The sequence below is a fragment of the Aulonocara sp. 'chitande type north' Nkhata Bay genome, linkage group LG19, assembly GCF_057382095.1.
Source record: "Aulonocara sp. 'chitande type north' Nkhata Bay isolate Kocher_YH1m ecotype deep benthic linkage group LG19, A_spYH_male_GT1.1, whole genome shotgun sequence".
In the NCBI taxonomy this organism is placed as follows: Eukaryota; Metazoa; Chordata; class Actinopteri; order Cichliformes; family Cichlidae; genus Aulonocara; species Aulonocara sp. 'chitande type north' Nkhata Bay.
The window spans coordinates 32127959-32145458 of NC_141362.1; the positions used below are offsets into that span (position 1 = coordinate 32127959).

Genomic DNA, 17500 nt, shown 5'->3' on the forward strand with positions numbered 1-17500 from the left:
ATTGACTTCAAGAAACATCTTACCATTGTGCTTTCCTACAAGGCTTTCTCCATCAAGTACCAACTTAAGTTTTTCTTGGGGATCAATTTATAACTTGTGACTTATGTGATGTATTTTTTTTCTGGATTTAGAGGCATTTCTTTGGAAGTGAGCAAACCTAAAAATTCAGCAGTGTATTTTTTCCCCAGGAAATTTAATTTGCAGACCCTTTAGAGAGGAAAATGATTGCATTTGGCTAACCTAGTCAAATAAATACCTCATAAATTCATGGGAATTTTTGCATTCATTTAACACTCATTTGTAATACAAAAAGAGTCGTTATTTAAGGCAATACTGTATAATGCCAAACCTAAATTATTTTATTGTGTTGTAATCTTTTTTAAATAGTTCTAAAAGCAACTGTTTTGCAGTATAAATCAATAACTTTGCAGCACTGTGGCATTACTTATTCTCTTTTCAGGACGCATACCTTTTGTAGAAGTTTAAACAGAATGTCATGAGAGTAGCCTCCATTTGTCTCATCATCTTTTTTACACTTCCACTTCAACTGGAGGAGAGAAAGAGAGAGGAAAGGCTAATATTAGTCAAGAAAGTTTTCATGAGCTAAAGAAGTGCATGATAATGTCTAATCATTAGAACACATTGAAGGAGGGTGGAGGGAGGTTTGGAGTCTTCTCTCACCCCCGTTCTCTGCGACCTGCTGGAGCAGGGGGGCTAGGACTAGGAGGAGGAGTTGGCCGTCCGACTGCGGTCTGGAGTGTGGAGCCTTCCTGCTGCTGCGGAGTCGGGGCAGTCTGCCTCCCCCCACCGCAGGGAAAAGGGTAACACCACCTGGGTCTGGGTGCAGTGCCCCCCTCCAGGGGCGGGGGCACCTAGACCCGGTTTGTAGAGTACGCTTGGGGAGTGTGATCGTGTGTACAACGTCTCTTTATGTATGTCTCCACGTTGGTTGAGTGTGGAGTGAGTGCATATGAGAGCATGAGGGTGGGAATGGATGTTTGTATCTGTGTGTGCCTGTATGTCTGTGTCTATATGTCAGGTTGGGTGTCAGGCGCCACCTCTCTGGGGACATCTCAGGCCCTCCAAGGTTTGGAGGCCTATCTCCCCCTACCACCACTTCCCCTGCCAGTGGCGGACCCCCTCAGACATCGGTGCGTTGGTGGTTCTTTGTGTCCGGGGATGGGCGTCCAGGTACACACCGGCTCACTCCTTGGCGGCCGCTTATCGGGGCCTGGAGCCTGGGGCTCGCTCGGGCCACTTCGGAGGTGGGGTGCCCCCGGCCTCTCGGCCTGGGGCTCGGTCACTCAGGCGCAGCTGGCTGCCGGCGGAGCTCACGGGCGCGTCACTGCAACTCCCCCTGGCTTCTGCTCCGCGGCTGCTGAGTGAGCCCTCATCTGGGACTCTCCTCAGCTCTTTCTGGGACAGTGGCGCGGCTGCCCCTCTGTTGGTCTTCCTTGGTCTCTTGTGTTCTGGGGGCCTCTGGATGTCTGGAGTTTTGATCTCCTCCACACCTGCTTCATGCCCTGGAGGACGGGGCTGTGGCCCCCCCACACCCTCTAGCAGATTATTACATGAAGGAACCTTTTAAAAACAAGCGCGTCCATGCTCACAGGTGTACACACGGGTGATCACACCCACAAACTACACCCTTTTTGGCTCCTACCTCAAAGCACACTGTGTTCTGTTGATCTTGTGTGCTGCACAATAATGTTTAACATTTAGTATTTACTGTCATATTCCCATATATCATTGTGATGTTGTTTATTCTATTACTCTTGTTCTCTTCTGCTTGCTTTCTTTTTTCTTTCTCAGCAGGTGATCCAGGTGATTGATATATGCATTTTTTTTTTTCTCTGCCCGTTCTGTTGGTTTTTGTCTTTTGCCCTTCTCCCCCGTCCCTCTTCTCAGCTGTTTCTCTTTCCCTCTTTCTTTCTCCCCTTCTTTCCCCCAGTCAAGTCTGTCCCGTATTCAGTAAGTGAAAATAAAATAAACAATAAAAGGTGAATCAAATGGACCATTACGGCAAGGCTGGGATGGTCAGTTTGGTAAAGTAAATCCGTTGGGCATCTTTCTTTGCCTTTAGACAACAATTCTGATGCAAAAGAGCCAAACGGGACAGGCCAAAAAAAAAAAAAAAAAAAAGAACACATTGATTAAAGTCAGCTGACAAAGAGGCCAAGCCTGCCAGGCGGGCTCGCCTCTGATGAGACACAGATTACGAAAACCATCAGCACACGCTGGAGCTACGAGAAAAAGACATTATTAAGCTCTTGGAACATCACCATGGCACCACCTGCAAGACCTGCAGTCAATTTCCATTCATACCGAAAGCACCAGATAAATGAGTGAAATTCAAAACATGGACACCTGGACCACAGAAAATGTGGTGACTCACTTGCTTTAACTATCATAAATTAATCAAGAAATAATCCAAAGCAGTTCAATGTCTAAGAACGTGTTTGGTCACAGGCAAAAGAGAGGAAGTCCTCCTCTACTATGTGAACTGTGGTCAACTTCTTTGCTTACATAACAATGTTAGTGTGTCTTTAGTTTAAAAAGAAATTGAAAAACATATGAACCCCGTTTGGAGTTCTGTCACTAAAAGCTCATGCGAGTTCCTGCACTCCTAAAAAACAAGACAGATATTGTGTAACTTCTCATATGCATGTACAAAGAACAGGGAAATGAGGCAAATATCACAGCAACTGCTCATAGTATTATAAATGGCAAGCGCTAACTGTTGATTCAGCTCCAGCATTCTGCTCACTGTCAGAGCAGCAGGATTTCTGGGAACTTCCAAGTGCAAATGGAGTCTTTTTACCAGCAATCACGGCTGAAAATGTCCATCTAAGAGCATTCTCTTCTCCCCACCGATAACCTCCTTACCCGGTAATCGTCAAATAAAATGCTAAGGTATTTCTATGATGTGATGTCTGTGATTTCAGCCTGCAACACAGGAACACTGCTGCGTTTGCTCAAAATTTAGATCTATTCTTCAAAAAGCGAGTCATCAACACAGCTGATAATTATGCTAAGGTCATAGAGAACTTTCTAAAATCAAATTAAACTTTATAGTGAAAAGCAATGGGCAGTTTGAATATAGAAAAAATGGCTGTGGTTAACTGTCTAGAGATTATATTCCATGTTATGCTTTTAAGACGTTCAGATGCAGGTATCTGATGTGGGAAGCCAATAAATTATTAATAAGAAAATATTTTTGATTGCACGCAGGGCTGCAATCTGAGATAGAAGCAGAGCCTCTGAGATAAATCTTGCAGTAAACGTGTCCCTGTCCATGCAACATGATTTGTGATGCTGTCAGTCTGGCCGCTGTTTGTTTTTTCTAGCTGAACACACAAACGTCAGGGAATACGCTGCGGCACTAGATGGCTATCAAATTTTAAAACCAGATTTACTGTCTAAACACATTAGCTAACATCCCATGTTAATACATGCAGACTCTGCTGTTTCCAGGAGGAAATATAATAAGCCTTCTCTTAGTTTAGATACTGGTCTCCTGACGACACTGTGCCCTCTCAAGAGGACTGGACTTCAGAATAGCATGTGTGCTCAGTAGTGAGGCAACTTATGTGGTCTCCAATAATGAAACACAAATGGCAAAAGGTTTTTATCAAACTCCCCGCTGAGATCCTGCCTGAAATTTCACTCAGATATAGCAGTCGCTCCTCCACGTTACTGAGGGACCTACATTATTCTCTTACTACATATTTCACCCCAACCCTGACCTCTCTTCACATATTCTGAGCCTTACCTTCAATTTTGGGGTTACGTTGCTCTTGGAACATCTCTCCACTCCTGAGTCTGACAAAACGCAACAGAGGGGGGGGGGATGAGACAGAGAAGTGAAAAAAACAAAGAAACTATTGTTTTCCTGAAATATTATACGCAAGAGAGCAGTCGAGGGACTAGTGCAGATAGACAGCAATTTTAAAATGGATGTCATGTGTTAAATGTATAGCTCTTGCTGATCCAGGGGAGGGCTGTGTGCGTGCAAATGGAAAAGACGCAGAAGACATGCTGACAATGCATTAGTAATTGTCCGGCCACAAAAGGGGTCTAGTTTAGGGCAGCAGTCAGTTGTTTTCCTAAGTATATACACGCTGCCTTCCTTTTGCTGCAAAAAATATTACCATGAGGTTAAAAGTTTGATGGACCGCTCTGTGTACGCAGTGATTGGCATCCCTTTGCTATCTTGCCAAGAAACTAAAACAGACCTCTTCCAATATAATTTCAGTTATTGTTATAGTCTATCGTGTGAATAATACATGGTGAGCCACAGGGAGCCTGGTGGCTGCTGTGGTTGTGCTGACACGACGAGGGATGGGAAACACAGGGGGTTCACCCCAGCAAGGCTTTGGGATGATATAAAAATGTCAGGACTACAATAAACTGGTTTAGCTAACTCAGACCAGCAAGGATTGGTCAAATGCATGTACTTCTCTGAGTGTGGTCTCCTCCGTGTTGATGTGCTTCTCTTTCTCTCTGGATCTGCTCTCTGATGAGCCTCTGCTCCTCTTCAAGCTGTCTGGATCCCTCCTCCCTCAAGCGGGCAATCTTGGAGAAGGTGCACATAAAATGCAGAAATGTGAATGAACAGGTGGCCAAGTGTTACGTGACAGCACATGTTAAGATAACAGCTGTTGGAATATGATCAGCTTTATTGCTCTGCAATTCTGTGTTTATGTCCTCTACTGAAGGAGGCTATACAAACCAGCTTGTTTCATCACTTAAGGCACTAATGCCTCGATGAAGTCAGAAAATGGAATAGTGCCACCTGCTGGTTATGGCCTCCTTCCTTATGTATATGCATGAAGCACCTTGAGCATATGGAAATTACTCACAGTGGAAGCATGCACACCATTTTTATTTATGGGTGTTCTGCACAAACTGCACCGAGTCATGCAATATCACCTTAATGACCTTACTGATAATTATGTCTGTGAAAAAACAAAATAAAGAGAGGAGCTCTTAGACAGAGCCTTTGTTCGTGACCCAAGTATTTGGAAGAGTTCAACTCAATCAGGAAAAACTATTTGATGAAAAACAGAATGAAAGCACCAGGGTGTGCTTTAGTTTTCCTAGATGCATTTTCCAATACAGCACTTATACCTGCAGTATAGTGAAATTTAAAATTTTCTGCAGCCTCTTAAGGCAAATTGCAGCGCAGTATCTTTGCTAATGTGATTTCTATAAAATGCGATACCTCTTCCTCGAGTGTTCTAGTGATCTGCACTTCCTCCTGGCTTTGAGCTTCTGCTTGTCGCTCTCTGGCCTCCAAGTCTGTCAAAACAACGCACACAAACTAATCCACATCTCCATCATATACTCATAGTATTGATTGACTGACTTATTATTATTATTCTTTAAAGAGGAAACAGTACTTCAGCATTAAAACTTGATAATTAGAAAGAAACACAAGATAATATCACTAAATAATCTCTGGGATGCGGCAGAAAAATGACTCACCAAGTTTAATTTTCTTTCTCTTGCTATCTAGTTTCTTGTTTCTTTCTTCTGCTTGTTTCTTGGCAGCACAAATCTTGTCATAAGCAGCCTGAAAAAAAAAGCGTTAGACTTCAAGATCACTCCTTGCTGGGCTTGCTGTGTCTCGGTTTACTTGAGGGCTAGGATCCATATTAGAGGTTACAAGACACCAGCGGTCTTACCTTGGCGGCGGCATCAGTTAGCACCTCAAGAGCCTGGGATAACTGGTGGAAGAGCTCAACTAAAAGAAAAAAAAAAAGACAGAATAAGAGCATTTTCTTGCATTACTGCCTTCAACTTTTATCTTGTGGGATATTACCTATAAAAAAGAAAAACGTGGCTAAAGGTTTACAAAAATTGGGTTGATAATTGTGCCAGTTTGAAACAAAAAAGACAGATCATAAAATTATACTGAAACGGGGAGACTGAGAAGGACAGGACACCTAATCCAAAAGCAGAGTTATGTCTACGAATGCCTCAAGATGATGGGACATGGAGCCGATACAAACTGCGACATTTGTGTCTCAAAATTTGCCGCAGGTCTCACGAAACTTGTTTCCTCCAGTGACACGGCCGTGCATTCCCCTGGCCCAGCCTGCTGCAAATACCACTACACCAGTTGTCATTTAACACACACGCACAGACAAATGTACACTGGGAGACCACAGTCCCCCCAGCTTGTCCTCCAAGCAGCACATTACTGCACGATACTAGCCAGGCTTAATCATTCACTTATGGGAGGCCTAACAGACTGATACTGTTACTCCCTGTGGGGACTGGCATTGCACACTAACAGAAGGCTCTCGAGATCGCGCTGCCAGCAGAGGCGGTCAGGTTACCTACATGCATATAATGGGCTGGAATGAAATCCAACTGGGGGAAACCTGCCATGCCCACCAGGCACCTCCGAGTGTCACAATATGGGGTATTTAGAGGGGAGAGGGGATAGTGGGGAGGGGTATCGTCAATCAGTGAAGAATTGTGACCCCTATGTCACCTCTTACATGCAAACAACCCTCCCCTGAGGGGCAGCAAGTCCCAAGACTTGCTCCGCTCTCGTGCGATAGAGTCCAATTCTCTTCATGCGCGGGTTCGAGTGTTGAGGGCCTCCAAACCACTACTTTTCCATTTCTGGGAAACCGACCCCCTGCTTTTGTGTTATCCCTCTCAACCCTACCAATTTCCTTTTTTTCCTGACATAATCAGAAATTGTCTGAACCATCCAGAAACCACATAAACCTAACTTGAAAACATACCTCGTGACCAGCTTCTTGTCCAAGGTGCATTTTTCCCCTATTGACAAAAAGCTATGCTGAGATTTTCTGGTCTAATTGTTGACATGCTGGTTGGCACCAAGCTGCAGAAGGACACATGAACCCAGGGAGGACAGAGTGTGGATGAGGGCGGTGAGGATGGTGATGCTGGCCATGTTTTTCTAGCTAAAAAGCTGGCGGGAGAAACATGCGCTGGTTGCCTTGCGACAGAGTGCTGTGGCCAGGACATCTGGCAGAGTTTAACGCTGTGAGAATGTGACTCTGGAGCATTCATTTTTGGCCCTGGACCTTAATGGCAACTCAGTGAGTGGTCATAACTAACTCCTCAGTGGCAACGGTCAATGCCTCAGAATGGAGACAGAAGACACATGAACCTGGGACACTCAGGGAGGGAAATTTTCTAAGGTTGTACTTCCTCCCACATAGCCCTCAAAAGGAGATGTATTCTCACCACTACACTCACCTGCTCTGAATCTGACAATTACCTGCACTATTACCAAGTGCGCAGCTAGTAAGCCAAGAGATGTGGATCTACACCAGAACTTCTATGCATCCAATCATCTGCATCTTTATATGCATCTCTGTCAGATAAGGTTTGGAGATCATGTGAGAAAACAGTAAATGCAAAACAAAAACTGTCTCACTCACCTGCTTTTGGGTTGTCTGGGTTCTTGTCTGGATGGCATGTTAACGCTTTCTGTCGATACGCTTTCTTGATCTGAAAAAGGAGGAGGGAAAAACCCCAAACATTACAAAGAGTGGAAAATGCTTGTTAGAACGCAGAAAAATGAACAATTCCCTTAACCTTCAGTTCTATTTATATATCCTCAAATCACAACAAGAGTCTCCTCAAGGTGCTTTAGACTTTAAGGTAAAGACCCTAAAAAATAGAGGAAAAACCCTAACAAACAACAAATGAGCAAGCACTGGCAACACTCCCTTTTAGCAGGAAGAAACCTATTACAAAAAGAATAAAACAAAATGTAATGTCCCCCATATGAGGGCTCGGGGTCTTGGGAGGTTAAGCACAAATTTTTGGCACCGTGTAAAGATATAATTCTTACTGTGTATCAATAATTTTATAACGTTGAGTTTGGCCCAGAAGTCTAAGAAGTTATGGCCTCATTGAAATAATGCCAAAGACAGTAACAGCCTGACATAAAAACATCTGAGGTGAAATGTGGTCTTTAATGGAATTGTTTTGTTTGGATCAAACTGAAACTTTAAGCCGATCCTGTGCTTCGTGTCCTTTTGACATGCCGTTAATGGCTTCTAACCACTGTGGTACATACGGCACTGTACAAGAATTCAAAACTATTCTCAGGCTATTCCAGTTGTCAGATTGCAAGATAAATACGAAGTTGCAACCTAGTATTATTCTATCTTTATTTAAACAATATTAGATAGAATATGTCATAAAAAATGAAATCAAGTCTGACATAGTCTGAAAGCAGCATCCTTTGGCAGCTGATTTTTTAACTCTGGGTCACTGCTTGGAACATTAACCATTCATTGGTCCTTCTAGGAATCACTTAATGGAGAGGTGGTTTTTATTAGACGTCTGCTTCTTTTGAGAATGAAGGGAAATAGGAAAATTACCGCAGAGACCAGAGGGGGCTGTGGAGTCCAGCGCTTGAGAATTCTGCACAACCTCAAACGCACATGCTCATATACAGTACATGCATTGCATGCTAAAGTTTTGGCACATCCAACCCTCCCCCCCATACATACACATTAAAGAACAGACCAAACACAAACACTGACATGCACTTTCTCACCAGACATAATCAGTCATGCCAACATTCTGGATGTTTTCAAATTCTCCCTGTTAGCGCAAATCAATCTCCTGCCAGTACGCTTCGGGCCACAAAAACTGGGAGCCCCTTTGTTCATGTCTGGGAAGCGTTTGCATTGGATGCATTGTCTTCTGGCATATGCAGTGTTTCCCTGTAATTTGTTTTGCACAGTTTTATCTCTAGAACGCACGCCAAAACATACTGAGCTGACTTTACGTGGATGGATTGAATTGGGGGGGAGCACAATGGTGTAATTAATCAGCGTCCAGGCTTTTTTAACTGCAGCTCCAATGACAGTTAAGCACAGTCACACATTAGACTGGATGCCCTCCATCCAGGGTGCAAGAGCTTAACCTCTGACTGATTATATGAACCAAGCAAGCCTCCAGTGAAGCCTCTGGAGATAACTGCAGCTCACACAGCTCCTAAATGTCAAAAGTCCTTTCTTCTATCTAAACTGGATTAGGGTTTTGGGGGGGGGGGGGGGTCATTATTGTTCCAACAGTAAATGAGAACTTGGTTCAGTGAGAGGGCTTTTTGAGAGACTAGACATCATTAGAGGATATTTGGTCTTGCTGCTTGGCACACACAGCGTTCCTACAGATTGCGACTGACACGCAGGGCTGTGGACTAGAACCAAACACATATGCTTACTGTTGGCCTTAGCCTGCTTCCCCTGTATTATCCTCGCCTGTCTATTTCTCACATTCTGTTCAATGCACTCCCTATTATACCTTTGTCCAACTCATTTTAAAGTAAGATACAAAAAAGTGAAGACTCGAGTTTCACCTCAAAATTATACTCCTCTTCAACAACAGTTGCCTCAAGCACCATTCTTGTGATTATGCACTATATAAATAAAATTGAACTGAATTGCAAAGGAGTGAACTGCAGCTCCTCTCTGGGATCAAAACACAGCCTAAAAATGGGTCCTACTCTGTCCTTTTTCCCTCTACCACCGTGAGGAGTTGCTTACTGTGGATTTCCACAAAGCGCCAACCAACTTGCTCAAGATGTGCAGACCATGATTGAAAACAAGTCTACATCTTTCTTTCTTTTTTAAATCAGTGTTACATAATCTTCTGATGGTAATGCAGTTTAAGTGGAGACAAAAACAAGCCTGCACTGCATTAATGTCATTTTGACAAAAATTATTGTGCCTTGATGTTCGCTATATCGTACCTTGCAATACTGAAATGTAAAGGTGTGTGAGCTTTTGTTATACCACAGAGAACCAATGCCTAAACTGGAATAGAAACATATGTAATACACACTTTTTTGGAAGTATCAATCATGTCTGGAGTTGTTAGTAAACTGTAAAATAGGAACTTGAGGTAATCAGAGCTGTGCAATGTGCTTTCAAAATAGCATCAGTCTGTATTTGGAATAGAAAACACAATATAAATCATTTTTGAACATTTGAAATGTTAGCAGCCAAGATATGGAAGAGCTATGCCTTCCTTTAGCTTATGCCACTGTTGTAGCTCCATATATAGTTAAAAGCTCTTTTTCATTTAATATAAATGAAATGATATCTTTTTAAAAACAGATTTAGGAAGATGAAATGAGAGTGTGATCATTTTCTTGTAAAATCCCCCATAATTTAAGTTCAGTTAGCTAACATCTGGACCATGTGCCTTACCACTTTGCATTATCATTAATACATAATGATTTCTTTCTGTTGTAACAGGAGTTCAATCTTAAATTTTGTAGTGCATAAAGGACAGAGCACTGAGCACCGGCTGCAATTTTTTAATGAGCTAATGTTTTTGAACTTTTGGCATTTCTTATATTTAGATTAATCGGATTACAGCTTTCAGGACTTCCCTGAAGCAGTGAGGCAAAAATATTATTTTTCTAATGGGTTTTATAAAGTTGTTAATTGCTAAAAATTAACTAAATAAAATGAAAAGAACATGATCCAATTCAAGTGCAGTTAAATATTCAACTATTGTCAATTCCCTTTTTTATTAATAAAGAAGAAAACTACCTTACAATCCCAGCTTTAAAAAAGTTAGGATTCTACAATGTAAATAAAAAATGGAATGCAATGATTTGCAAATCTCATAACCCCATATTTTATTCACAGAAGAACGTAGAAAACAAAGTCAGATGTTTAAACTGAAACATTTTAAATATTCTCTGAATAATATTAGTTCATTTTGTATTTGATGACAGCAACACATCTCAAAAAAAAATGGGGACGGAGCAACAAAAAGCCGGAAAAAGCAAGTTTCTCAAGAGTAAAGATGGGCAGGGCTTCACCAATGTGCAAAAAATTATCTATATTTTGTGGAACAGTTTCACAGTAATACTTGTTATTATAAAATTACTACAACTTTGAATGTCTCGTCATCTACAGTACCTAATATCATCAAAATATTTCAAGAGTCTGGAGAAATCGCTGTGGAAAATCATTATTGGATGCCTGTGATCTTCGGGCCCTCGGGCACCAGTGCATTAAAAACAGACATGATTCCGTCATGGATCTTACACCATGGGCTCAGGAACACTTCCAGAAATCACTGTCTATGAACACAATTTGCTGTTGCATCCAAAAATGCAGATTAAAAATCCTGCAAAGAAGAAGCCATATTTGAACATGATCCAGAAACACTTCTTTCTTCTCTGGGCCAAAGGTCATTTAAAATGGTCAGAGGCAAAGTGGAAAACTGTTCTGTGGTTTAACAAGTTGGAATATAAAATTATGTGTGGAAAACATTGCTCCCATGACTTCCACACTAAGAAGGAGAAGGTCAGGCGTGTTATCAGCATTCAGTTTAAAAGCCTGCAGATCTGATGGTATGGGGGTGCCTAATGAATTGGCAGTCTAAACACCTGGAAAGGCACCATTAATGCTGAGATTCAAAGCAACATATGCTCCCATCCAGAGGACATCGGGACAGACGTTACATATTTCAGCAAGATGATGCCAAACCGCATACTGCATCAATTCCAACAGCATGACTACATAATGGCAGAGTCTGGGTGCTGACCAGGCCTGCCTTTCACTGATTGAAAACATTCAGCGAATCATGAAGCAAAAAACACAACAAAGAAGACCTAGAATAATCAGGCAGCTACAATCTTATATCAGACAGGACATCGTTCCTTTTCCAAAAGTCCAGCAGCTGCTCTCCTCACTTCCCAGATGTTTACAGACTGTTGTTAAAAGAAGAGAGGATGCTACACAGCAGTAAACATGAACACGTCCCAGCTTTTTTGAGACGTTTATTTGTTTATGTGATTTGCAAATCATTGCATTCCGTTATTATTTACATTTCACACAGTGTCCCACTGTTTTGGAACTGAGGTTGAGGAATAGATTACTTCCTTATTGAGAAAACCCTTAATTTCTTTATCACAACAGGTGAATGTTTAACTGCACTCGAATTGGATCATCATTCATATGATGCACTGAGGAAAAGAGAAAATAAAAAGCAATACAGGCAAACACTTGTCAGATAATCCATTAATGGATTTACTGCATTTACTTCAAGTTCTGGTATTAGTATGATTAATTTACCTTTCCTTTAAATGTATCATCACGTTTATGCATAAAACAAAACATTTCAAACCCTTTAATAAATAATTGTGACTGCAGTCTTTCTTTACTCAGAAATACAGAAATGGATGCCAAAAACAGGGAAACAGAAAATTCTAAAACAGGGTAACCAGAGTTCATCATGAAGATAAGTACATGTGATTTGATATAAAAGCAGCCTTTATAAAAATAAATACATCACCCGTGAGTTTATACTGTGTCCTTAATTCACATTCAGTCAGCTTCTCACATTCATCACCTGCACCTATCTGACAAGATAAACATGTCTCTGCCACGTCTTCACTAACAGCAGATGTTTGCCGTTGTCGGGAAGTACGTTTGGCCAGCCGAGCTGCTTAACAAGTACAACCTGTCATCACCAAAGTTGCTCTGGTGGAGAACAGCCATCTTGCATGTCATCATAACTCCCCTTCTCTCCAGTTCCTCCTCCAATCGTTTCCTTTTCACTCTCTCTACGATCCTTCACGATATCTTGTCTCTACTGTGCCTCTGGAGCTGTTTTGTTAAATAATGCATGATTACTCCCATCAGTGCCATAACACGCAATCTTTAATTGATGCTGGAAGACCCTGAACCCGCTGGTTCTCCACACTAGGAGCCAAAGCAGTGCAATCTTTAAGAAGTTGTGCGCATAAGTCTTCAATTGCAGGGCATCTTCCTATAGCCCTAATCCGGCCAATTACTCTAGCAATTATCTTTGTGCAGTTCACCGTGACCTTATAGGACTGGCTCTGAATCCATCAGTTGTTGGAAAAAATGAAAAACAGAAGAACTCCTGGACTAAAACCAGCTGCTGTCCCTTGTGCTTACAGATGATGAAAACTGTATTTAATCCTACTGTATCTTCTGTCTGTTGTAATTCAAAATATTCCACATTTTCATATGCCAATTTACTTGTTTCATGCATGAGACAGACTAAATGGAAGAAATCTCAACTATTTCCCACACTTCTGTTCGTCAAAGAATGAACCACAAGATCAGGGAAAGACTACAATCCTGGAGTAGGAGGCCAACGGTAGCCTAATAGTTAGTGCCTGGCAAAAAAAAAAAAAAAAAACATTCTCAGTGCCGACCGGATACCCATTTGCTTCAGTTTAGCTGCATGCTCACATCTTGTCCTCATTAAACCAGTTTTTGGTGCCAATTATGGCTGACAAACTACTGGTCCCGGTGTAGAAACCCTTACTGTGTAGATGATTAGCTGCCTGATCAGCCATGGATCCATCCTCATTAATAACAATGTGTGATTCTTTATGAGATATTATCAGCTAGAAGAAAATAATAACAAAATACTCCAGAGAAAGAAAGGTAAAAAGAAAAGTGAATGTAGCCCTCCACTAGCAGCTGAGCATGGACCTGGATAAACAGCTGTATTTTCTGCAAGACACTGTCACGCAATCACTCAGGCCACCGACTAAACACTCAATCATTCAAGAACTTAGAGGGCCCTGGGAAGAGCATGTGGGAAGAGTAAACGAGAAGAAGCACGCAAAGTACTAGGAGCTGTTGGAGAAGTGCCAGGACAGAGGCTGGAAGATGCTCTGTGAGCCCAAAGAGGTTAGCTGTGGAGGTTTTGCAGGATGTTCACTCTTCAAAGTGCAAGCAACTGGGCGCTACAGGAGACGGAAGACAGAGAGCCAACCCCATTTGTGGCATCTGGGTGAGGAGGTCTGATGCTAAAAGATCCAAAACACCTCATGACCCCAAGAACCTCACTGAAGATGTATCAGGGAGAAACTGTAAGCACACTGTGGATGCATGTGCTTCTTAATGCAAACCTCACAGATCACGCTGGCATAAATAAATTAATATGCAGTAATCAAATTGTTTGAGGAAGAGCACTCATTTTGATTAATTCACTTAATAACAACTAAATCAATAACACCAACCTAACGGTAACTGATCTGGCAAAAACATCATTATGGTTTAATCTATTTCTTCAGTTATAACTGCTTTGTCTGCTTTAAGAGTGTATATGGCTGTATAACTGTGGAATACATACTTAGTGCACTAGAAATAAACTGCATAAAAATTGCTGTCCTGATTGCACGCTGATGATGCTCCCCAGTGCACTGCAGAATGCAATTATAATCTTAATGCACCTATTCTGACAAAGACTTGAAGAGGAAAAAGAAACTCATCAGTGGGGGCATTGAGTTTACAATGAACTATTACAATGCAATGAAATCACCTGTCCTTGGATGCTCTGAGTGGAAGTAAACCATTCAAGCGTGTAGTTACTGAAACACATTAGGTAATAGGTACATTAAAATTTAAGTAGCTGAACAAACCACAAGAAATTCTGTGTGGTCTTGGCTGTGGACGAGCAATCTGTGGTAGGTACAAGTGTTTAACTGGTGACTGGTCTTTAGAAAAAGCCTTCCCTAGCACTATAAGCATAACGTAAACCCCATGAAGTCATTAAATCATAAACTCTGAAGTGCCAGTTTACATGGCATTTATCAGCCAGCTAAGCACAACGAAAGGTCAGCAGCAGAGACGCTAAAGAGAAACAAGGGAACATGAAGTATGCAAATCCCCTACGTCAAGGCAGTGTTTTACAAGCTATGGCTAAAACCACATAAACAGGCTCTGGGATGAGCTTCTTCCTCTTTCTTTGATAAACAGTGTGCCTAATAGCTGGGATAAGTAGCTCATCTGATGACATCTCTCTTCACACACTTGATTGATTTTTGAGACCCTCCCTTCTGACTAAACGCACTACACACACATGCACACAAACAAACCCACTATCTCTCTCGACCATCAACAGACCTCACAGAATCAGCCCCCCTCCCTTTGGAGCCTAAATTCTACCCAAGCCACAACCACCAACTTCCTTAAGGATAATCCTCTGGGGAGGACAGAACTTTGAATTCCAATTAAGAAATTAACTGCCTCCCTCATTTTGGCAGCAATTTTAATTTCCCTTCAGGCCTGTGGATTCGGGATTGTGGAAACGGTGAAGAGAGGTGGTTGCAGGGAAAATGCTTGATTCAGGGAATCATGGTGAACCACTCAGAGATGAAAATTTGAAGCGATGTTGGGGAAATGCTTCCAGGGTTGATTGCAAGAACAAAGAGAATTTTGCAAAATTCTGTTTCCAATATGCAGAAAAGCAAAAAACTAGTTTACCCACGGCAGTAACGCACATGTAATCAGATGTTTTCAGAACCACACCAGCTTTCAGGAGCTAAGTATGTTGATTTAACTGAAATTACAAAAGAGATATATATATATATATATATATATATATACAGTCAAAAACCAATAACTGAATAATCACACCGAAATTATGGTCATAGTTTCACTGTAAAGTAGGGCTGAACGATATATCGCATTTGCGATAATATCGCGACATGATCAAGTGCAATTTTCTAACCGCAAAGGCTGAGATTATACTCTGGACATGTCCAAATTCATGGGCTGCATCCTCCTGAGGCCGCATTTGTAGACCGATTACGTCACAGCGACGCGCCGAAGGCTGTCCAAATTACTACCATATCCCAGAATTCATAGCGCGGCCCAGCCAAACTCCAGTTTCCAGCAATGGCGGCCGCTACTGAGTTTTAAAATTACTCATACTAATCTTTCAGGGTCACAAAATAAACTTTTAACATATTTTCAGGCGAGAAAGTAGTTGTGTAAACATCAAATATCTGCTCGGTTTATCAAGATATCCCATATTTGCAAAAGTGCTTCGACGTTTTCAGAGGCGTCTGCTACCCACCAGCTCGACAGCTAGCCGGGAGCTCGAGGGTTACTGATGCGGCCGAGAACGGCACAACTCCCGGCACATCATTTTCAGATCACCGCGGAGTTTCGCTGCTCGGGTTAAACGTAATATATAAGTCACTTAGACAACCTAAAAATGTTATTGTTGGGCTTTTTTCAGTGTTTTGTTTGTTCGTGAGTAAATCGGTTTGGCTGAGATTAAAGTTATTAGATTCGATAAAATAAAACTTTATTAATCCCCCGGGTGGGTTCCTCCTTGGTTTTCACACAGCTGACTAAACGTCAAACAGAAAACTTATTAAACAGAAGTATGAGACAGTCGAGAATTTACACCAGTGTCTGGTTATATTTTAGATAGCAAGAAGCAGACGGCCGAGTTTATTAAACTCCACCGAGACAGCGGTGACGCTAATCAGAACTAGACCGTCCAATTTCACGCCTTTAAACTTTAAAGGCGTGTTTGTGTGTGTGTTTATACAATTGCTATTATGTTTGCACTTTATGTGTAATGTTACTGACTGCAGAGATCAGTAAGATGTGTGTATTTTTTATTTATTAGTTTTATTTATTTAATATTATTTTTTAATTGAATGACTGTCTAGTAGTTCACAGATGTCGAAAAACTGAGTGTGGTAAAGCCACTGATTTTTTTTATGTATATTTCTGCAATCTGCACATTGTACTGACTTTCATTTTAATGTTTACACCAGGGTTCCTTGTCAGCACTTTATGCTCAGATGTTTGTAAGCTAAAAATAAACTATTGTGTATGTTCAAATATACTGTTGTGATTGAAGAAGTTAAATAAAAATGTCAGTCATCAATTCATGCATCACCTCATGTCATCATAACAGAGGTCTGTCTTCCAGGAAAGAACAGTTTAAAATTAATGTAATATAGTATTGGCCATACTATATGATGTATTGCTTGTCTTTGTTTAATAATACAGAAGACAAAGACCTTAAAAAATAATCGCATATCGCATCGCAATCGCAATATTGGGGCAAAAAATCGCAATTAGATTATTTTCCATAATCGTTCAGCCCTAGTGTAAAGGGATTTTATGTCAAGGCATAGTACTAAAGGTTTGCCTGATGCAACACCCCCACTCAGCGGCCTTTCAGAGTATCACAACGGTGTAAATGAACCATTAGCCGGTTTGTCTGTTATATGACACGCTGGACCTGCATCTTTTATAGTTTTATCTTACGTTTATCTCACACTGTAAAAACAAACAAACAAAAAACCTCTTCACCATTTACACACACATACGATTAAAAGAAATACTAATCTTCATAGCAGAAAGTTATCATAGCCTCTTGCTTCGTGACAAAAATGTCCTAAGACAACAAATTTGCATTATTTATTACTTGATAATAAATAGTCTGGCAAATAAAAATAACAGGTTGCAGCTTACAATGCGTTACTTACAAGCATGGTTATCTTAACACGGCTATTTTTAACACAATGACTAAAGCTAGCTTTAAGTGCTAGTTTACACACCTCTTTCGTTGTAGCAGTGCTTTCAACTCCAAGTAAACCGTACAGATCCATCTGTAGGATATCTTTAGCCTTTCCGGACATTTCTGCCAAAACGCGCTACAGTACCAATACACAAAAATAATA

The 17500-nt window shown here is 41.3% G+C and overlaps 1 protein-coding gene across 6 annotated transcripts in view; it reads right to left on the reverse strand.

Annotated features, from left to right (window-relative positions):
* dnajc17 (DnaJ (Hsp40) homolog, subfamily C, member 17) overlaps positions 1-17500 on the reverse strand; it is a 38103-nt gene that overhangs the window by 20511 nt on the left and 92 nt on the right. For 4 of the 6 annotated variants that reach the window (XR_015126335.1, XM_086274053.1, XM_086274051.1 and 1 more), the window contains exons 1-8: positions 17378-17500; positions 7428-7497; positions 5688-5746; positions 5488-5575; positions 5225-5301; positions 4458-4575; positions 3773-3822; positions 470-547 (exon numbers count right to left, since the gene is read on the reverse strand). The exon at positions 17378-17500 is cut by the window's right edge and continues 92 nt beyond it. Coding sequence is in view for 5 of the 6 variants with exons in the window: in XM_086274053.1 (XP_086130179.1) it covers positions 470-547; positions 3773-3822; positions 4458-4575; positions 5225-5301; positions 5488-5575; positions 5688-5746; positions 7428-7497; positions 17378-17458 (621 nt within the window). In the remaining variant the exon portion in view is untranslated. The remainder of the gene's footprint in view (positions 1-469; positions 548-3772; positions 3823-4457; positions 4576-5224; positions 5302-5487; positions 5576-5687; positions 5747-7427; positions 7498-17377) is intronic. The other 2 variants (XM_086274056.1, XM_086274052.1) reach the window with 1 other exon arrangement.